This window comes from Ambystoma mexicanum, chromosome 6p (genome assembly GCF_040938575.1).
Source record: "Ambystoma mexicanum isolate Mex_15411 chromosome 6p, UKY_AmexF1_1, whole genome shotgun sequence".
Lineage (NCBI taxonomy): Eukaryota > Metazoa > Chordata > Amphibia > Caudata > Ambystomatidae > Ambystoma > Ambystoma mexicanum.
In genome coordinates this window covers 61,966,941-61,990,630 of record NC_090935.1, presented here as the reverse complement: position 1 = coordinate 61,990,630, position 23,690 = coordinate 61,966,941, and the positions used below count along the sequence as shown (strand labels likewise).

Genomic DNA, 23,690 nt, shown 5'->3' with positions numbered 1-23,690 from the left:
CTTCAATCCCGCTACCACCATGTGAACGTGGCTCCAATTAGAACAGACCCCCACAGCCTGAAGCTGAAAGGAGAGATCCAGCTGATTGACTGATGCTGAGTACAATACCCTTTGTATGTGTTGGACGATGAGGTGTCTGGATGACACTGAACTAAACTGTTAAATTATGCCGATTGGTTGCGTCCAGCTGTGGCAGTTCATGGCCGCAACATACGCACCACCGGAAGGTTCCACAAGTTCGAGGGGGAATGTCATCATCATGTTTAGGTTGATGGTGTGGGTGGGGTTTGAGAAGTTGGTCCCGTGCATTAGATGGGGTTCAGTTGGGGGTGTTAAAAGTTATAAAACTGAGAGTCATGTTGCTACGAACAGTCTTATTTCGATTTATACATATGACACAAATGTTGATCTTTATAATCATGAATGGCACGAGGCATTCATTCGGGCGGTGGGTTAACAGTTAAGCTGCTCTCTTGGAATATTCAGGGTCTTAACAACCATGGTAAGGCTAGGAAAGTCGATGCGTATGTGACAAGACATAACCCACAGATATTGATGCTCCAGGAAACACATGCACTTAAAAATGTAAATGTCAATTTCAATACACATTGGGGGTCACTCTGATACTTTATGGAATATTCTGCACATTCAAGGGGGGTTCTTACCCTCATTCATCCATCATTGAGGTTCCTATACCGGGACAGTAAAATAGACCCTATGGGAAGATTCGTATTGGGGTGGGGGGATATAGTGGCCCGCCCCACGGTGCTGGTCAACACATACAGGCCGAATATGGATGATCCAGAGTTCTATCGTACTGTGCTGGACATGCTTACCTCGCTCGATGTACTGTGGGGCGGTGACTTAACACTATCCTAGATATAACACTGGATAGATCCTCCACTACTCCCTGTAAGCCCACGAGGGCTGCCATCACTTTGTAGCAAATAATGCTACAGGCACCTCTAATAGACGCCTGACATATGCTCCACCTGACGCATAAACAATACACATATTACTCCACAGTCCATGACTGAGTCTCGCATAGACTATTATCTCCTTTACACCTCCCGCTCAGATTCGGTGTCGGCATCGGACATCCACCCTCGTACACTTTCAGATATTTCTCCGATCTCCTTGAACCTTGAACTCAGCAATTTCTCCCCATGAGTTAAACGTTGGAGGATGCCCTCGGCTATCCTTAAAGATCCTAATGTGTGCGAATTCCTACATGTGGAGTTTTTTTAGATTAATGAGGGCTCGGTTAGCTCTTATGCGACACTGTGGGAAACATTTTAGGTATGGGTATGTGGCATTCTTATGGGTATATGGCATTCTTATGGCTAAAACCACCGGGCTACTTACATCAGTTAGTAAAGAACTGGGTCAGACAGAATCTCAACTGCTGGCACTTGAGCAGAACCATAGCACCACACACAATAAAGACACCCTTGTGGACATCCATAAATTACTTGATGAGTTTCACAAATTGGCCGATAGAGAGGTACAGTGCATGGATGCCCCAGTCCGGGCCCGCAGATATGGGCAGGGCAATAAAGCAGGTAAATCCTTGGCCAATATGCTGAAATCTGAAAGCTAACGTAACCCAATAACCAGCATCCAGAAGACACAGGGGGAAGTGGTGAACCGAGAGGAAGACATAAATGCCACATTCACAGAGTTTTCACAGCACTGTACTCCAATCATGACAAACGATCTGCTGAGGAAACATCTGATTTTCTGGGTGGGCTTGAGCTCCTTGTCCTATCCCCTGTAAACAGATCCACATTGGACTTGCCTATCACTCTAGAGGGGTTGACGAATGCCAACAAGAGACTGACATCCGGGAAGGCACCAGGCTCTGATGGGCTCAGTGCTGAACTTAATAAAGTTTATCATAAGAAATTAGCCTCAATCTTGTTGAAGGTGTGGGAAGAGGCCATGGAATGGGGCACACTTCCAGATGCTATGCGTGAAGCCATAATAACAATGCTCCAGAAACCCTGACGCCCTGTACATGACATGTCCTCATATTGGCCCCTTTCCCTAATCAACACGGACACCAACATTTTCGCCAAAATCCTTGCAACTAGCCTCCTTACATATATGCAGGGATGCCATTTGGGGGTTGCCAGGGGTCGCAATTGTGACCCCTGAGCTCTCCCTTGCTACCCCTGTGGTCTCCCTTGCTACCCCTAGAAAAAAAGATTTTTTTTTTTAAATCTTTCTTTTTGTTTACCTTTTTTTATTTATTTTTAAATGTAAGCTCCTGGGCTGTGGGCAGTGTCATGTGGCTCTTTATTACTGGAGTGGCTGACTTTCTTGTTCAGGCCTCTCAAAAAAAACAGGGTTCCACAAGTGTATCACTTTGATCAGTGACGCCAAATAAGAAAGAATAGGAATAACACATAATTTGTCATTCTGGAATTCTATCCAATAATTGCCAGACTCATAAAGGTTTATTTCCAGGCACACTTCAGGTGGTGAGTCACTGATTTAGCCTGTTCGTAAACACCTCAACTCAGCCTTTCACCCTTCTCAGGTCGTTAAATGAGAACCCCAACAGGTTGGGTGATATTGTATGTATAAGAGTTTACACGTAAGTGCTATATATTAACATATCATTATCATTTGGCCTTGAACGTTTACTTGCATTCACAGTAATTTGGTAATATTTTCCTATACACACTGATATTAATGATACATTTGCATTGTAGTGATATTGCAACCATATTTCTCGTAGGGTACTTAGGAACAATATGTGAGGTCCCTTCCTGTTTTGTCAAGGGGTGAAAGGTTGTGTTCCATCTCTTCCTGTGATGTCACTTCGAGGTGGGGGGGTCAAATGGCATCACTTCCTGTGATGTCATCCAAGGTCAAAGGTCATGTGATGTCACTTCTGCTACCCCTGGTGTTTTGGTGAAATGACGTCCCTGCATGTATGCCCAGCCTGGTACACCCTGACCAGTTGGGCTTTATCCCCATGAGATCCACAGCCCTTAACCTCTGGAGATTGTTTGGGGTAATGGCACAGATCTGTCCTAAAGCACATGCAACGGTTGCTGAACTTGACGCCGAGAAAGCATTCGACACAGTCTCCTGGGCCTATCTGTTCTTGGTGCTTGAATGCTTTGGCTTGGGGATGTACTTTGTAAAATGCGTCAGATTACTCTACACTAAACCGGGCGCCAGAGTTCTCACCAACCACACTCTATATCCACTTTTCCTCCTGGGCAGGGGTACCAGACAGGGCTGCCCCTTCTCTTCCATTCTGTTTGCTCTCACAATTGAACCCATGGCTGAATTTGTTAGGAAGAAACACTCACATAGAGGCATCAGAATGACAGGCCCTCCTCATATAATATCACTCTACGCGGATGATACTCTGCTTTATATTCGAGACCCTGAGGTAAACCTGGAACCCATCATAACCGACATGCTACTAACCCATCATGACCGGCATACATGACTTTGCACGCTACTGTGGGTACAAAATTAATCATTTCAAATCTGAGCAGTTTCCTCTCACTCCTGCCACCAAATATCCATCCAATATTAGTGGATTAAAGTGGTCTCCGATACGAGTCCGCTACTTGGGCATTATCGTGTCCAGCGGTAAAAATACATTATATACAGATAATTATGAAGATTTCTTACAGACACTAACAGCTTAACTCCACTTGTTGACCAAGCTCCCTATCTCTCTATTAGGTCGTGTAGCACTCCTCAAAATGGTCATTCTCCCCAAACTACTGTACTATTTTGGTAACGTCCCCCTCTGGCCGGGCAAAGCATTCTTCGCAAAGTTATAATCACTAGCCACTTCATTTATATGGGCAGGAGGAGCTGCAAGAATGAAATGGGACAAACTGGTGGAGCCATATTCAAGTGGCGGTATTGCGGCACCAGACTTCGAACTTTACTACTTGATGGCACATGCCCAATTCGCGAAACACTGGTTCGCCCTGATGACACAGCCACGCAAATCCCTATAGAGAAACATGCTGCTTCTCCTACTGACCTTAGTTCTGTCATATTCAGTCAGGGACATAAAGACCCCTGCAAGTTCGACCCCGTCAGCACTACTGCTCATGCATGGTTCAGAATATACAGAAGAATTGGGGTCGCTGTTCGATACGACCCGGAGGTTCCGCTCTCGCACTTCCCTGGTATTTCCGCCACCTTCGATAAAACTTTGCATATGACATGGGACCCAGAAAAAACTGCTAAAAATACGGGACATGTACCCGGGAAGTACCTATGTGAGTCTGGGTGATTTTGTGGATACTGTTGTGGGTAGACAGCTTAAACAACTTCAACATCATTGCATGCGGGCTGCGTTTTCTGCAAGATGGCCCACATTTCCCAAAGAACCCACTACACATGAATGCATACGGGCCACAACAGCAACCAATGGGGCAAAGAAGGTGATCTCCAGGCTATATGCCTTAGTGGACACACATTCCAGAACTCTTAACACTATAATAACAAGGTGGGAAATGAATGGACTTGGGTATAATGCTGAGCGAGGAACAATGGCTTAGATGCTGCCAACTAACCAAGACTGTGTCTTTGAATGCTGGCTTACGCTTAATTCAGTTTAAGGTTCTCAATCAATCCATTATAAACAGGCCAAGTTGGCAAAGTTTGGAGTGGACTGCTCTGTGTAATGTCCGAAATGTGACCATCTGCAAACGCTTTCCATATGTACTAGGCATGTCCTCTGATAACAGCGTTCTGGAGTTCAGTTGCAGAAATCCTTGACAAGATTACATCAATACCAGCAACATTATCCCCGTTGAAATACTTGTTTGGGGATATCGGTAAGGAAGCTGAAACCACCAGATGCCTATTTAATGTGGCATGTATTGTTGTAAAACGTTGTATATTGAAATGTTGGAAAGCCTCGAATGCCCCCTGTATTGATGACTTTCTAAGGGAGCTCACATTTGTCAATGAATGCGAAGAGCAATATATACTCACTATGCAGGTGACTAGCTGCCCCAAGGACATATGGGCTTCTTTCAGGGATTACCTATGTGACTTGCTAACCGAAAGTGACTTTTCTCCAATGTCCACGCCCTGATCCATTAGGCCTCAAAGGTGTCAGCGCTGTTAAACCCTTAACGCCCGATTACGAGGTCCCTTTGCGGAACCCGACCTTAACGGCAATTTGCAGTGCCGTTGTTAGCACCTTCCCTATTCCCATTGAGCCCTATGGGGCAAAAATGGGAATGGGGAAGGGCCATGGCGGCATGGGGAATTACCGCCCCACCAACCTCGGAATGGGGTGGTAATCCCCCATTCCGCCATGGCGGACACCGGCATGGACCATGGTGCTAATAGCACCATGGTCCTCCGCCTGGGTCGTAATGAGGCCCTTGTTTATCACATGTATACTGGTACTTCCATATTGTAATGTCTTCAGTTCATCTGTAACATGTTTGCACTGATATGACGCAATAAAATAAAGTAAAAAAAGAACAAAAGAAAGAAAGAAAGAAAGAAAGAAAGAAAGAAAGAAAGAAAGAAAGAAAGAAAGAAAGAAAGAAAGAAGGCATCATGACCACAAAAGAAACTCTGGACCCTAAGGGCTCTGTTTAGGGTACTGTCCTTGTTTTTACCCCCCCCCCCCTCGTGTCAATTCAGGTTTTGGCGATGGACGACGCCAAGTGCCATGCCCCCTGTTTTGCTGATGCTCACCAACCACTGTCGCAGCATGAGATGCTATGGGAACGTAAATGGTCCCTAGGTCAGTCTGCGCAGAAGCGTCAGATCTGAGCAGAGTTGTTCAGGAGAGCTATCAAACATGGGTTCAAGATTAATATCAACATTCAGGTTTACTTGGACCGTTGCCTCGATTGGTTCGGGCATAAGTTATGTTCAAGATGAACATCCTTTTTCTTATTTTGGGTAGAACACGCCGTTGTCAAGTTTTTTGAGTTTACCTTTTTAGGAGCGTCCTGGCTTATATGGCACAGCGATTGAGTACATGAGCTAGATTTATCGGATACTGAGATGCCCGGGGTTTCCCCATTAAATACTGCGCCATTGCTGGACCACTTGAGCCCCTCCATAACATCTGTACTAGATTTGCCAGACTGTTTTATATGGCTAGATTGGACAAACTGGAACAGTGGATAGAGGGCTCCAGCTAGTTTAGTCAATGGGGCCTTTTCGGCAAGACCTGTTCTCCTCAAGAGTTTCTTTTTGACAGCCAGTGATTCATACATCAGAGCATGTCTGGTAGATTGGCATGTAGAGTTGATCTACAAGAATATCAGCCAAAGCTTCCACACCACCAATCTGTTTCATGTGTAGCTTACATTTCTTGAGACTTGGACTCACAGCTCACTGTGAGTAGTAAAGCATGATACCTTTCCTCATCAAACTAGCCTTGACAGGTTTTCACGCCCCCTTTAGGGCGGGATATCCGGTCCCTATGATGTCATATCCAGGGCGTGGCCCCCTACAGTTTCCCCCGGAAGTTGCGCGTGGGAAAAATCCCACCCCGGAAGTGATGTAGGTGTGTTAGCGGGGGTGTCCCACCGGATGTGACATCATGGGGGTTAGCAGGAAGGCCCCCCAAGGCCAGGAGTCCCTAGGGGCCCCAAGGGGGCTTCCCCTGGATGCCCCAACCCCACAAACCCCAGCGCCACACTTCCGGATCTTTGTGGGTGACAACCGGGGATGGCCCAGTGGGGGCCCCTACAAAGACCTGGAAGTGTGGCGTTGGGTTTTGAAGGATGGGGTTTGTGGAGATGTTTGAGAGGCATCCATCTTTAGGGCGTGTGGCTTGCAGGGTGTATATATTCAGATGAGTATTGGGGATGCACAAACCGTTCCTGAAGCCCTGGAAAAAAAACGAAAACTCAAAAGACCTCAATACCAAGAATTATGAAGCGCTACAGCTACTACTCTAAGGACAATACAGAGGCCGAGGATTTGAAAACCCTTCAAAAATACTACAGCCCTGAAAGTCCGCCGACACCGGCACTATCCGTCGATGGGGACCCTGATGACACAGCGGCTATGGATACAATGTGTGAGCGTTTTGATATGTTGAATCTTGGGAGTGGAACCCGCCGGGGGTCATTGACTCCGGTGTAGATGACTCCTACACCGATGCAGACTACGTGGATATGGATGAGGCTGTTAAGGCTCTTAAGGAGGCCCCGTATGAGGATCTGAATGTTTTAGAGAAACTCTTTCCAGATGCCGCAATGACCCCGACGTTAGACACAGCATCCGATGAAGACAAGTTGTTTATGGACGTCACTAGCTCCTCTATACTGGAAGATGCTGGTTCTGATACGTGTACTATGGTAATTAATGAAGTATGACGGTGTGTGTGTGTGTGTGTATGTGTGTGTGAAAAGCCTTTGAAAACACATGCTCAAGAGCCACACTTCTTTCTTTTTGAAATGCAGAAAACGCCAGACAAGCGTAACGGCACTGTGGGCCTGAACAACTCGTTTGACGCTATCAATTATTATTGCGTGTACTGTTCAAAAAAGATTGAAAGTTCAGCATTCCCAGACGGTTATATGTGTAAGAAATGCAATACTTTGAAACTTTTGAAAGTTCTGATGAGGAAGAAGATGAAAATATAACCCCTTTTGGAGACTGTAATGGTTCAAGCTTTTGCGGCATCGGTTGTGAAAACGTGTTTGAAGCATGACTATTACTGTTGGTGTGCAGGGCATAAATACGCATACCCTCCGCAGGATGCTCATGATTGTTTACTCCCGAATTATCAATCTGTAGCAATACGGGCGATATGTCAGATGTTGAAGTCATATAACGTTTATCAGATGCCTAAAAGTGTTTATAAAACCATGGGTATGCGTGTACATGTGAGTGTGGGGGGTCTGCTAACAAAAACAATCCTGGAAATTCAAACATGTTGCAAACCTGAGAAAAAAATGAAATCTTTACGCCTGGCAGGATCTGTGATTTTTAGAAACCATATAACCCGTTTAATGCAGAGAGACTTTTCTCACCTGTACAGTCTCAGGAGTAACCCGCAGAGGTGTCCGGTAACGCGAAAGCTTATTGTTTAAAAAGATGAAAATCCAATAATCCTGTTCCTTATATGTGTACTGTTGTTTCTAGGGTGACGTTTCTGGAGGACAAGCCGGACGTGTGGAGCGCTACCTGACACCTGCACGTATGTGTGGGGACAAACTTCTATACGCTGTGCTGAAGGTGAGAATAGCTGTAAACAGCCCACACCTGTTGTGGCATTTTTATGTACTGAGACTTCGATATGCGCAGATTTGTGAAAGTGTAATCTGTATAAGTGACAGCTGTAACATCATCAAGATGCTGGTGTGTGATGAATAAGGTTCTGTATTCCGATACAACTTGGGTTCTTTATACCTGGGTCCTAGAACAGTGTTGAAACACCACGTGGCTGAAATGTAAGCATGATTCCTACGCCTTAATGGCTGTATTTTACAAGCCTCTGAACTATATGAACTGTTAAATGCTACGAGTATCTGGTGTCTACAGAGTTACAGGCGGGGTAACCACACATAGCTTGTTATATGATGAGTCCAATAAAATATCAGGGGTGGTAGCGGTTCAACACCCTGTACATGTATACCAACCAGTATAAAGAAAAATAAAATAAAAAGTCATACACCAACCCTGTGTCTGGTTATTTTTTGTAGTGCTTCAATAGCTAACACATGTTCAAGATTGCATTGCATAAAAGCTATTATGATAAATGTGGTGTTGGGAGTTATGGAGGTGTTGATGCGCTTTATCGAAAATTGCAGCGTGATAAACACCCCATCACACGGGGAGCTGTTAAGACATGGCTATCCGGCCAGGAGACGTATACCCTCCATAAACATGCTAGAAAACGTTTTCAAAGAAGAATGACCATTGTCGCAGCTGAAGACACGCAGTGGCAGGCTGACCTGGTCGATGTTTCTAACTTTGAAAAGCAGAACAATGGTGCACAGTACATTCCGACGGTGATAGATGTTTTATCAAAATATGCATTTGCAGAAGCCTTGAGGGATAAAACTGGTGAAAGAGTGGCTGCGGCCTTCAAGCCAATCTTCAGCAAGGGCCGCGTACCTGTAAAATTTACTGATAGCGGTAAGGAATTTCTGAATAGGCCCCTCCAAAACCTTCTAAATCAACACAGCGTGCATCATTTTATAACAAACAGAGGTTAAAGCAGCGGTTGTTGAACGTTTTAATAGAACCCTGAAATCTAAACTATGGAGATATTTCACAGCCTATAATACGCAACGCTATGTGGATATTTTACAGTCTTTTATCGATGTGTATAAATACAGCTACCACCGGTCTATCAAAATGCCTCCCAGTTTTGTAACCTCGGAAAACTCATCATTGTGGCGAACCCTTATGCTGGACGGATATCGGAGAAGATCAAGAAAACAGCCTTCCGCGTAGGGGACCACGTCCGAGTATCCAAGTTAAAAGGTGTCTTTACAAAAGGCTACCAACAGTCCTTTACCGATGAAATTTTCATGGTGGCAAAAGCAGCCTTGAAAGAGTGGGTATACATATATCAGCTGAATGATTATGCTGGTGAAGTTATAAGCGGTAATTTCTACATAGAGGAATTACAAAAGGTGGTCGACGATCCCCAGAGTCTTTATAGGGTTGAGAAAATTATTCAAAGTAAAGGTAAGGGGTCTAAGAAACAGCATCTGGTTAAATGGCAGGGATGGCCTGAGAAATTCAACAGTTGGGTCAACGCGGCATCTCTAGAGGATCTAAAAAACAGAGACGCTCCCTGAGAAGAAGAAGAAGAAGAAGATGGAAAACACAGGCTTTTATATCACCTTGCCCAGCAACGCCTCTTTAGATATATTCCCTAAAAACGAAATAGAAGCTGCCTAAACCTGTTAATTTACAAGGTCAGTGGGAAGTGGGGTTGAAGGAGATTCAGTACCCCCAACGTGGGACACCCTGGACAAAAGAGATTCCTGGTATACAATCAGACATGGAGAGCCTGCTGAATTGATAAACGTGGGGTTTCCTCACGGCTTCTAACCCACAATACAGCGCTGCTAGATACTATCAACAAATCAATTGCAAGTCTTGACCGCTATGCAGATATACATCTGTTTCTAAATAACGCATGCCGGAAAGTATTTTTAAGATCACCCGATCTTACCGTGGAGTTTATATGTAGCAGGAAACTTTCGATAATGTTGGGGAACATTCAGCATATAAAAAATAATACTAAAAATACAGACAAAACACATGCAGAATACCAAAGGGTTGGTGACTCATACGCCCCCCTGATGCGGACCGCACAAGTCAAGGGTGAAAATAACGGCATTGTTAATATGCAATACATGAAGCCTGATTATTTTCCAGTTTCTAAGGGCCTCATTACACGGATGGCGTTAGGGATTTACCGGTACCGGTAAAATACCGGTACCGGTAAATCCCTACCGCCTTACTACGAGGTCCCTTAGCGGGTTGGGGGATTTAACGCCTGCTTTTTGCAGGCGTTAAAATCCAACCCGCTAAGGGACCTTGGAGCTAATTACGGCACCGCAAAATTGCGGTGCCGTAATTAGCACCTTCCCCATTCCCATAGAGCCCTATGGGGCAGAAATGGGAATGGGGAAGGGCAATGGCGGAAGGGGGATTTACCGCCCCTCCAACCTTGGAATGGGGCGGTAAATCCCCTTTCTGCCAAGGCGGTGCCGGTATTTTACCGGCATGAGCCATGGCGCTAATAGCGCCATGGCTCACCGCCTTCCGTGTAATGAGGCCCTAAGTGTCATTTTGACACCATCAACATCCATATAAGGGACAATCAGGGTGATCTGGTCTCATTTAAATACGGGAAGGTCCTGGTGAAACTACACGTGCGCCCTAGACGTGAGAGAGACAATTAGAACATGGTGATCATGAAGAATTACGGGGAGCCGTACACTTATAGGGATTATTACCACAGACAGGCCGGTTATGGAAATCAACCCTACTTCCAAGATGTGCCTGTGATGTATGGTGAGGGTCTATGCAATATTTTCAGAAGTCTTTTTCGGAGAGCCATGCCCTTCCTGAGCAAAGGGTTTGAATTAGCTAAGCCGCACATGAAAACATCTGCTACACACATTGCTAAGGATGTGGTGACTACTGCAACAACCTACATCGCAAATGGTTTCAACCAACCAGCACAAGAGGGCTCTGGTCTGGTTTACCTGGGTAAAAGCCCTGCAAAAAGAAAAAGGCGAGCTTCTCGCAGTCGGGGGCCTCCGAAGCCACATAAAAAATGAAGAACAACTAAAGCCGCTCAGAAGAGAAAACGCACGTCAAAGAACAGACGGGTCAAGCGAAATAAAAACAGACCCAACATCAATATTTTCTAAAAGATGGCCTTTATCCACTGTGCCACGGGGGAATGTGTGAAATTGGAACTAGATCTGTTTGTCGTGCCCCCGACACAGACGAGCATTGAAAACAGTTTTTTCATGGAAGTTGCGCCCCTAGCGGCACTATCACCATTAACCCCCATCGAGTTTTACATATCCGCTCAACAGAGATGTACCAGGATTTGAATGACACCGTACTCTACCTAACCTGCAGAATACCAAAAGAGTATGGGACGGCTATCGGAGCAGCAACAAAGGTGGCCACGATTGTATATCCGGTGGCCACCCTTTTCAACCAGGGGGACATCACTCTAGGTGATCGCATGATTACATAGAGTGACAATATGTATGCCTATAGAGCGTATGTAGAAAGCATTCTGAACTACAGTAATGACACTTTGGATACCCAGCTCACTGCAAGGCTTTTTTATAAGGACACGGCGGGGCATATGGAGGATTATGCTCTAGATGGAAACAACAAGGGCTTTATAAAGAGATCAGCGTATGCGACAGGTAGCAGAAACTTTGATTTACTAGGGCGTCTACATGCAGATCTTTTTGTCCAGGAGAAGCTGATGGTGAATGGTGTTGATCTGAAAATTAAACTCTCTCGAAATAAAGATGCTTTCTGTCTGAACAGTGACGATGCAGAAGCCTACAAACTGGTAATAGTATCAGCAAGTTTATTCATTAAAAGGGTCGATGTGTCACCGATGGTCAGACTCGCGCATGCTGACGGTCTACAAGTATCTAACTTGAAATAACCTGTGGAGAGGACCTCCTTGAAAATCTTCAGTGTACCAGCGGGCAGCCGTGTTGCCAGTCAAGATAACTTATTCTTGGGACAGCTACCTAAAATAATCGTTATTGGCTTTGTGGATAACACCGCTTTTTCAGGGGATTACGCAAGCAATCCTTTTAATTTTAAAGATTACAACATTAACTACACCGCTCTTTTTAAGGATGGGGTCGTCATACCCGCCAAAGCCTACAGCCCTAATTTTCAACAGAAAAATACAATTAGGGAGTATCTGGGCCTAGTCTCCATCAGCGGCAAGCACATGCGCGATAAAGGATTTGTGATACCACGTGACGACTACGATGGTGGCTACACCTTGCTGGCTTTTGATTTGAGACCCGATAATGCATCATCAGGACATTATAATCCGATTAGGAATGTTAATTTACGCCTTGAGGTACGGTTTGCTGCAAATTTACCAAGTACTGTGACTCTCATTATTATGGCCCTATTTGACTCGGTCATAGAAGTCAACAACCAGCGATAGGTGCTGTACGATATGTAATGGATACCTACCAGATCATTCGGTTACTGCATAAATGGAATTGGTGTTCCATTTTCGCCATCAGTGGCTCACTTTTATTAACCCCTTTGTCCTTTTTGCATAGACTTGCATAATAGCTAAGCACTTCATTAATAAGCTCCCGCAGTAAGGTCTCCGGGATATTAAAAATTGCTGCAGACGACCCACTTTCATTCAGTTCATCCAAAGTGCTAGGGGAGGAGGGATTCCAAATTCGGTTAGCAGACAATGGACATGCTCTTACGTGCTTTTATTCTTAACCTTGAATGCATGCTGCTCTTCTTTCTGTCTCACATCTGTTGCCTCACCTCCCAGCCCCGGGAGACCTGGAGAGTGGACTCATCGCTACACACCCTTCCAGATCTTTGGCAGACAAACAGACTGTCCAAGGACTACTATCATAAAGGCTCACCAACACAACTGACTTGAATGGGAGCCAAGAAAGGAGTTTCTTTCACAGTGAATACATGCCCGATGCCTGTGTCCTGCAGTACATTTCTTACATGCATTGCTAATATTGGTTGTTTTTAACAGTGTATTTACATGTGATGGGACTGGTCTTCAGGGGGAGCATTTTATAAACGACACAGAGTCAGCACCTGAACACCATTCATGCAGTGACACCATTCATGCAGTGCAATTGCTTCAGCACCTGACCACCATTCAGGCAGTGACACCATTCATGCAGTGCAATTGCTTCAGCACCTGACCACCATTCATGCAGTGACACCATTCATGCAGTGCAATTGCTTCAGCACCTGAACACCATTCATGCACGGCACCTGAACACCATTCAGGCAGTGCACTTGCTTCGGCACCTGAACACCATTCATGCAGTGCACTTGCTTCAGCACCTGAACACCATTCATGCAGTGCACTTTCTTCGGCACCTGAACACCATTCATGCAGTGCACTTGCTTCGGCACCTGAACACCATTCATGCAGTGCACTTGCTTCAGCACCTGAACACCAGTGTAATGTTGATCAGGGATGCAGACTGTAAACAGGCATTCTATGACAGGCACTGATGGATAGCAATGTCACAGAAAGAATAACAGACCCACATTGGCATCATGGGGTACATGCAGCGGTACAGGCTATAAGCGGAGTCGGTGAAACAGATGGACAGTAACCTCATGGTTTGCACACTTTAGGTGCATGCAGCTGTACAGGCCCCGAGCAATGCCAGTGGTTAAGATTCAGTCTAAACCTTCCAGCCATCACCTCTTTGTTTTTGCTTTGTCACCCCGAGTGGGACGGGTATGCCCAGAGGTGGGTCCCGTGCCTGCTGGGCCTAGAGACCCAAGCTACTCCTCACTGATGAGCCCCAACAAGGGCGAAACATGTTTGGGGATGCTTGTGGTCTCGTGCAGAAGGGATGTGACCTAGCAGTTCGGGCTGGACTGCCCCTTTTGGGGTGGGGCCAAGCCTGATTTGCATATGGTCTTTCCCCTTCTGTAATGGCTTGGCAGGCGAAGAACGATGGTCTGGAGGGTTGCCCCGAGCAATGCCAGTGGTTAAGATTCAGTCTAAACCTTCCAGCCATCACCTCTTTGTTTTTGCTTTGTCACCCCGAGTGGGACGGGTATGCCCAGACGTGGGTCCCGTGCCTGCTGGGCCTAGAGACCCAAGCTACTCCTCACTGATGAGCCCCAACAAGGGCGAAACATGTTTGGGGATGCTTGTGGTCTCGTGCAGAAGGGATGTGACCTAGCAGTTCGGGCTGGACTGCCCCTTTTGGGGTGGGGCCAAGCCTGATTTGCATATGGTCTTTCCCCTTCTGTAATGGCTTGGCAGGCGAAGAACGATGGTCTGGAGGGTTGCCCCGAGCAATGCCAGTGGTTAAGATTCAGTCTAAACCTTCCAGCCATCACCTCTTTGTTTTTGCCTGACCACCATTCAGGCAGTGACACCATTCATGCAGTGCAATTGCTTCAGCACCTGACCACCATTCATGCAGTGACACCATTCATGCAGTGCAATTGCTTCAGCACCTGAACACCATTCATGCACGGCACCTGAACACCATTCAGGCAGTGCACTTGCTTCGGCACCTGAACACCATTCATGCAGTGCACTTGCTTCAGTACCTGAACACCATTCACGCAGTGCACTTTCTTCGGCACCTGAACACCATTCATGCAGTGCACTTGCTTCGGCACCTGAACACCATTCATGCAGTGCAAATGCTTCGGCACCTGAACACCATTCATGCAGTGCACTTGCTTCGGCACCTGAACACCATTCATGCAGTGCAATTGCTTCAGCACCTGAACACCATTCATGCAGTGACACCATTCATGCAGTGCAATTGCTTCGGCACCTGAACACCATTCAGGCAGTGCACTTTCTTTGGCACCTGAACACCATTCATGCAGTGCACTTGCTTCAGCACCTGAACACTATTCATGCAGTGCACTTGCTTCAGCACCTGAACACCATTCATGCAGTGCACTTTCTTCGGCACCTGAACACCATTCATGCAGTGCACTTGCTTCGGCACCTGAACACCATTCATGCAGTGCACTTGCTTCAGCACCTGAACACCAGTGTAATGTTGATCAGGGATGCAGACTGTAAACAGGCATTCTATGACAGGCACTGATGGATAGCAATGTCACAGAAAGAATAACAGACCCACATTGGCATCATGGGGTACATGCAGCGGTACAGGCTATAAGCGGAGTCGGTGAAACAGATGGACAGTAACCTCATGGTTTGCACACTTTAGGTGCATGCAGCTGTACAGGCTATGAGCGGAGTCAGTAAAACAGATGGACAGTAACCTCAGAAACAAATGGACAGTAACCTCATGATGTGTATGCTTTAGGTGCATGCAGCTGTACAGGCTAGGAGCGGAGTCAGTGAAACAGATGGACAGTGACCTCAGAAACAGATGGACAGTGACCTCATGATGTGCACGCTTTAGGTGGATGCAGCTGTACAGGCTATGAGCGGAGTCGGTGAAACAGATGGACAGTGACCTCATGGTGTGCATGCTTTAGGTGCATGCAGCTGTACGGGCTGTGAGCGGAGTCAGTGAAACAGATGGACAGTGACCTCATGATGTGCATGCTTGATGTGCATGCAGCTGTACAGGCTATGAGCGGAGTCAGTGAAACAGATGGACAGTGATCTCATGGTGGCTATGCTTTAGGCGCATGCAGCTGTACGGGCTATGAGCGGAGTCGGTGAAACAGATGGGCAGTGACCTCATGATGTGCATGCTTGAGGTGCATGCAGCTGTACAGGCTATGAGCGGAGTCAGTGAAACAGATGGACCGTGATCTCATGGTGGCTATGCTTTAGGTGCATGCAGCTGTACGGGCTATGAGTGGAGTCGGTGAAACAGATGGACAGTGACCTCATGGTGGGCATACTTTAGGTGTATGCAGCTGTACAGGCTTTGAGCGGAGTCGGTGAAACAGATGGGCAGTGACCTCATGATGTGCATGCTTGTGGTGCATGCAGCTGTACAGGCTATGAGCGAAGTCAGTGATACAGATGGACAGTGACCTCATGATGTGCATGCTTGAGGTGCATGCAGCTGTACAGGTTATGAGCGGAGTCGGTGAAACAGATGGACAGTGACCTCAGAAACAGATGGACAGTGACCTCATGATGTGCATGCTTGAGGTGCATGCAGCTGTACAGGCTATGAGCAGAGTCGGTGAAACAGATGGGCAGTGACCTCATGGTGTGCATGCTTTAGGAGCATGCAGATGCTGTCGCAGTAACAGGCCGGGAACACTGACCTGCTGGTGCGGAAGGCCTCATGGAGCGATACGGTGTGTGGCCCTGCACATTCACTCATTCCGTAGCCCACCAAGAGGGGGATGTCCAGGCTCAGGAAGTACTCTATGGTGTCCCGGCTAATCGGGGCTGCACCAGTCAGACAGGTGGAGCAGCGGTCCAGTCCCAAGGCAGTCTTGACCCTCTGGAAGACCAGACTGTCAGCCAGTGCATAACCCCATGGTGTGGAATTGATTCTGCAACAGAGAATTCATTCATGTATTAATGCAGTTTTACATAGCACAGACCAGGCCCCGAAGGGCATCAGCGCACTCTAAGGTTAGAAAGCCAGTTGCAATTATATGGACTAATGGGAACAGAAATAACTATCTACATTAGCGTTGTTGATAGGACAAAATATAAATTGCTAATGTTCAAAGGAAAAATCAATCACATGACAGATTAATACCACGGAAGAACAATAAGCTTCTTTCAACAAGCGTGAGATTGTTTAGACGAGCCATGGCACTGCTGCTCTTTTACGAATAAGAGCGAAAAAGGGGTGAGTGTGGGGCCTGTCCTGGGCATGCATTAGGAGTGACCAGCCTTTGCAATGCTTGCCCTCAGTCTCCAGTCATGACAAAGCACGATGGTGCGAGAAGTCATGAGGGTAAGCTTATCATTTTGGGTGTGGCTGTGACCATCAACTCCAAGGGTTGCAAGTGCTGCAGAACCTCACTAGCAAGGAAAAAAAGAGAAGGCGGGAAGGGTGAGATGACTGGTCAAAATCCACTTCCAAAATAAACACTGATAAGACTTACGGGAATGTCTCTTGCTCGGGCCCTGTGTATTGCACAGTAAACATTTGGCCTCTGGCCATTATATGCCAACATGTATTGGCAGGGCCAATTGGTATTGGCTGTCATGTGTGAAGTGATTCCTCGAATATCCCAATCATTCCCTAGTTGTTTCCTTTCTTCTTTCCTTCCATCTCTACTCACTTCACTCATTGAGTGAGAGTGAACTCCTGAGGTTGAGTATCAACCAAAACTAGTGTGAGTGTGCTGTAATGTTTGAAACATGATCCCTACACAGACAGTACTTTTGGATGTACTCTCTGACCTAAATTGACGGGAACACCTTCTGCTTTGTTCCCTTTGCCTATATAGTACAGTGCTACATTACTTCCCAACTAGGAATGTATAGATATATACATAAGGGAAGTAAAGAAAGGCAGTGAAGGATAGAAATAAAGATTGAATAAGACAGAACAAGAGGAAGAAATGACAACAGGAAATGACAGAGAAAGACAGAAACTGAGACAGCAAAAGAGAAATTGATGAAGAGGTGTAGAGAGAGAGAGAGAGAGAGAGCGAAATAACATGAAAGAGAAAGAAAGAGAAACCAATGCCCTGTGACCTGCACAGAGTTCCATCGCTCTTAATCTAGGTTCACACTTAAAGAATAATGATTAAGATATATAATAATAAAATCAAAACAGGAAACAAGGCAACACGGATAGTAGGAAAGATGGATGCACAGACACAAGAAAACAAGGATCGAAGGAAACAAAACTGAAAGAAGGATGCCTGTAACCAGTACCAAGGTACAACAGTCCATTGCTTCCCAAAGCTCGATTCACCTTAAATAAATACCCAAAGTAAAATAAAATAAATGGAACACAGGTAAAATGGATGAGAGATGTAAAGAATAAGGAGGGAAGATGAAAGGAAAGGATGATGGAGAGATGGAATGGATAAAAGAGTAAGAAAAAGAAAGAACAAACAAGAGGAAAAGTAAGAAAGGAAGAAAAAAGAACAAGAGAAAAAAAGAAACAATGAAAGAAAAAACAAAACAAAGATAGAAAGAAAGGAAGCGAAAGACATGTAGGCCATAGCAAATAATAGCATCTGTGTGAGCATGTTGTGTTAGATGCTGCAGTTGCCCACAGAGCAGAACGTGTGTGTTGGGATCTGAATGTGCAGCGGATCAGCTTCCACATAACTCACATCAGCACAGGTTATGGCAGAGCTATCAATATGGCTCCACACATGGACATAGAACTGAGGCAGTCACTCTATAGACTGCAGATGGTGCCCCATCTTTTTTGGTGAGGGTGGTCTATTTGTGCTCTTGGATCTGTCAGCTGCATTTGACAGATTTGATCATGAGGCATTTTTAAACATCTTTCCTTGTCAGTTGGGTTGGGCAGGGTCAGACCTTGCCTGGTCCTCCTCATTTATGTGTAATCGCTGTGTGGAGTTCAGCCAGTGAGGTCTGAATGTCTTCCCATGCATTGTGAGGAGCCTCAGGGTTCTATCCTGTCTCCCATAACATGTAATGCATTGATGAAAGCACTTGAGGTTGTGGTGCTCTTGAGGTTCTCCAATACAGATACGCCACCCAATCATCGGGTGTCTTCACCAGTGTGAAATGATTTTTCCAATGGCCAATGCTACAGTCTCACTCTGGGGGTAAACACCTTAACAGATGCTAAAATATAGTTGCATTCCCTCAAAATGTTTGAACTTTCAGATGTGAAGCCATTGCTATAAATTGTATCATATTAGGGTAAAAACAAATTCCATCCTGCATGCCAAATATTAAGCGAAAGAACGTAATAATTACCTTTACAAAACTCAAAAGCATGCATTCATCTACACCATGGTTTCCCATCCACTTAACCTTATGTAGCTAATGGATGCACAAAGAGATTCATCAGTCTACCAAGGTCTGTCATAATATTGTGCTGCTCATCTGCTCATGGTCATACAATGTACCATTGCCATGGACGCGTCAGCAAACCTTTATCTAAACAGCTACTTATGCATAAGACGCTTTGTATTGCTTTAATTAATTTTCAGTGCTCTTGAAAATAACCTTTAAACCAACTCTCTAAATTCAACATTGATTTAAGATTCACAAACCAAAAATGGTTCAAATGTGTAAGGTTGGCAATGTTTTACCAAATTACTGTCCACTCATTCTGCTCTTATAACATGCTGGGTTATTCTAGTGTGTTTGCTTCACTCAACTCACTACACTGGCCAAATAAACACAAACCAATATTTGTTTAGAACAGCATGTAACTTCTGTTTTCAAAATACTTGCTTTCCACAATGCAGCAATCAAATATTCTGGCCCACGGCCACACTAAACCCATCAGCTTGTAGACAAAATATTGCTTATAGCTAATTGCAATTTTCTGTTAAATGGGAGCTGTTTCCTGCTCTAAGCAAGCTGATTAATATATCAATTTAAGATACATGTTTATAAAACAAGTTCCAGAAAACCTGTATTCATTCACAAACTAAAAGTAAACTTGTAGCTTTTTAATTCTCACTTGATACCTTGTGTCTGCTCACTAAATACAACAATAAATCCACCTGTGGCTCTGTGTCTAAATAAAGAAAATCAGAATAATCACAATGTTTCCCTTTTTCCCTTTAAAGCCAAGTAAAAATCACAGGGAGGCTTCTGTAACCTGCCGTTGCTGATACATCTCATTCGTATTAGCTCTTTACCAGCTGAAAACATACTGGCTACATTTTGGAGGTCTGGACTTTATCTAGTGCCTTGTACCCATCCCGTTGTCTTCTCCTCTTTGCTCTTTGCAGCCATCTGCCCACAAGCCACCGGGCTCTCGCATCTCTCATCGGATCTCTCATGCATGTAGGTTTCTATGAGTTTCTCATCCAGACCCTTTGACTGTATTTATAGCCCATTATTTGGCTACAATCATTTGTGAATGGAAATGACCACTCTGTTTTGTGTCTAATATAATAAAGCTTCCTTTTGCAGTGAACTACTCTGTCTGCCTCTATTTCTTAAGTCACAGCCAATTTTACCCTTTAAACCATACACATTTAATCTGGCGCTCTGCCCAGAATAGTCACTGGTCATGAGTGTCTAATATTTCACATATTTCTTGAATGAATGCCAATTTGACTATTCAATATGTGAGGGGAAATAGCCCTAAATGCCATATCTAAAGGCCGGAGTCAGTGGGGGGACATACCCCTCAGTAAAAGACCGGTTTTGAATTAATATGGAAATAAGGCCCTGTAATGTCAAAATGAAAAGGAGCGAAATTTGGCATCCAAACTTGGAGGTGTCTAAACATTTTCATGGCCTCACAGAAGGGAAAGATACAGGGAAGCATTTGCAAAAGGCCTCAAGTGGCTGATGTCATATTGGCAGATGGCAGTAACCAACATGTAAATGAAAGTGCCAAGATTGTGTGCAAACCGGCACCGCAGAAAGGGAGCTTTCACTGTGACAGAAATAATTACTTGTAAAAATCAGTTGTTCCCTTTCAATTAAAGATATGCTCCTTAAGAATGCCCACCACAGAAGAATCCTTTAAGTTACAAGAATCTACAAGGCAATGTGAAACTGCAACAGAATAAAAGGTTTCACGGCTGGAATTGACAAAGGACATTTCAAATTGGGCCTTTAAAACCAACACTTTAGGTATTCACATGTCCAGCTAAAGTCTTGAAATATACATTATGTTGCCATTCTGTAATCACTGTTTGCATGAAATTACTTTTGCAAGGGTTTACATGTCCCAGAGTGTGTGCATTTACTAAGGTTGGTTAAAAGTAAAATGCTTGCAGCATAGATAGGCACCAAATCTTGGTCCTGGTTTCATTTCTGCTGTGGGCTTCCCAGAAATGAAAAGCCCATTGTCATGGTAATGTAAGTCTGGTTTGCCTTCAAGCATGAGTGCTCTCCAGCTGTTTATGATCCAAACCACTTAGGCTGCAATAAAACTTGCCTGAGCTAGCATTTAGCCCTTTGAAGCTCTTGGAATGTGATCTAATCTCAACACAGGACCCCTCTTGACATCACAGCCACAGATGGCAAAGGTGGGGGCTTGGTTTAAGGAGGGAGCTGATTTCCCATTCTGTAAATTGGGAGACATGTGTTTCATTGTGTAATATCCATATTATTCATCCCAATATATTCATGTTTGGATTTCTGAAAAGCTGTCAGTGAGCTGCATCTGGTAAGCAAAAAACGATTTTGGTGAAACCAACATATCAAAAGTTATGAGAAAGAAATTGATTGTGACCTCTGCATAAATGTGACAACCATAGGAATTTGAGAATATGTGTAACAGGTGATCAATATTCCGCCCACAGAATGCCATATTTTTCATTAATATAGTTTGGGCATAAACGAGAAAATACTGTAGCTTTGCACCAGTAGATCGCACAGACATCAAACCAGGCCTATGTGACTCACTGAAAAATATAGTAGTAAAAAATGCTGACATATGTGGCATAATAGGATGAGAAAGGGCATTTGTCACAATGTGAAGTTTTCAGGTACACAATCCAGATCCAACACCCAGTCTCAGTTGGATGATGGATGGGGTATCCTCCCTTGGCTTCCCAGAACACTCCCATTTTCTTTGGACCTATAGGCCCGCAGAAGAGAGGACACCATTGAACATTGCCCTACCAATTTTGCGAGAAAGAGGACACAGCAGTGATGTCATTTGCCTTAGAAATAGGTCACTCCGCCTCAAATGAGGACTTTCTCCCTACCAAATCCGAGGTGAGCAGCTGTCAAAATCTGGAACCATTCTTGCAGAATTGGGACTAATCTTGGAGTAAAGCCAGGAGCTGGAGTGGGACTTTTTTCGAGGACAGAGAGAGTCCTTGACTGACCCCTTGATTTCCCTTTAGTGAAGCCCTGGCACCCCTTGATGTCCATAAAGCCCTTTCCTTGTAAATATATACATCACTAGCCATAGATTAAATACGCCCTATCTTCTTCAGCATTGCTAAGGAGATTCCACCATTTAGAAACCCCCTATCTACTTTGTTTGTGTAATTCAGTCATTTTCCTATTGAAAGATATTTCACTTGTCTGTGCATTGTAGTAATTGTTTCCATTGAAAATCTGTGTTTGCCCATGCATTTCTGTCATTTCCCATTGAAAGAATTCCAGTTACTTGTGTAAATCCCTAGTATAGTTTTATTTCAGTAAATCAATTAATTTACACATTATTTCACGGGATCGAGAAAGTTAGAATTCAAAACTAACTCTCTCTTCATAGAGTATTGTGAGTCATTATAGACATAAAGTGCTTTCCCAAAGAATTAGATTCATTATGAGCTAAAAAAGAATTTGTCTGTGTGTTTAAATTGTGTGTTGCCAAACAAATTCCTATTTGCATCCGTCATTTTTAACACAAACCGATTTCATTATTGTGAGCAATCCCTTTGCCCAGAAGTCTACTTGTTGTGTGCCACTGTCATTTTAAATGAAAACCTTTTTTCCTATGTGAGTTCCCCATCGCTTCAAGTGTGCTTGTCATTTGCAGCCTCAGCAAAAAAGAGTGTGATTTGCATTTTCTTTTTCCTAAAAATGTCACTTAACCTTTTAAAAACCATTTTTTCCTAATCTACTCATCTTCCCCTACCATGTTTTGATCGCGGATTTTCATTTTGTATCATTCACAGCCTTAATAAAAATGAGTGTCACATGCATTTTCGTTTTCCTGGAAATTTCACTTAAATTGTTTAAAGCCATTTTTCCTAGTCTATCCCTCTTCCCCTACTATAATTTGATAACGGATTTAAAATTGCATTCCCTTTTTATTTTTTCATGTGTTGCATGTACTCAATTCGAGTTTTCTATGGTGTGCTAGCCAGTCTGTTCTGAAGCCCTCTTTGTTCTAGTCTGAGCTGCACGAAGAGCCTGTCTGTGTTATCCCATAGCAGTTGTCCTAATAAAGTGAAAACCCATTTTACCTGGTGCAGAAAAACGAATTGTCCCATTCATTGCTGGCCTCATAGTGTTTCTGAAAACCCCATTCAAAATCCGATTTTAACGTGGTGTCCCTAGTCCTTGCCACTGCCTTCCATCCAAAGCTGACAAGCCTAGTGAAGGTCTAAGGGGTAGGTGAGGGTTGCTGGGGCTCCAGAATCATTACTGTGCTCATGCACTTTCTTGTGGGTTGCATTCAATTTCATGGCGTTTTGAACTGTTGATAGTAGTGGTGAAGTCAGCAAGGTAAATCCTTGTGCCATACATGTTTGAGCTGTATTGATGTGCTAATTGACCAAAAGTACTCTGACGTCGGTGCTACCACACCTTGGTGGTTATTGTAATTGTTCATTCAATTTTTCCTATAAATCACATATTAATAAATATTCATGTTGGAGTGACATTTTTTCTTCTCGAAACGCCCATCTTCCACGTGCAGATTGGCCTTTCCAAGATGGCCGGACTGCATTAACATTTG

The 23,690-nt window shown here is 44.5% G+C and overlaps 1 protein-coding gene across 2 annotated transcripts in view; it reads right to left on the bottom strand.

Moving 5' to 3' along the window:
• LOC138511212 (long-chain-fatty-acid--CoA ligase ACSBG2-like) overlaps window positions 1-23,690 on the bottom strand; it is a 791,265-nt gene that overhangs the window by 368,178 nt on the left and 399,397 nt on the right. The window contains exon 9 of one of the 2 annotated variants that reach the window (XM_069626739.1): window positions 16,453-16,686. The exons of the other annotated variant lie outside the window; for it this stretch is intronic. Within the exon in view, the coding sequence (XP_069482840.1) occupies window positions 16,453-16,686 (234 nt within the window). The remainder of the gene's footprint in view (window positions 1-16,452; window positions 16,687-23,690) is intronic. 2 annotated transcript variants of the gene reach the window in all.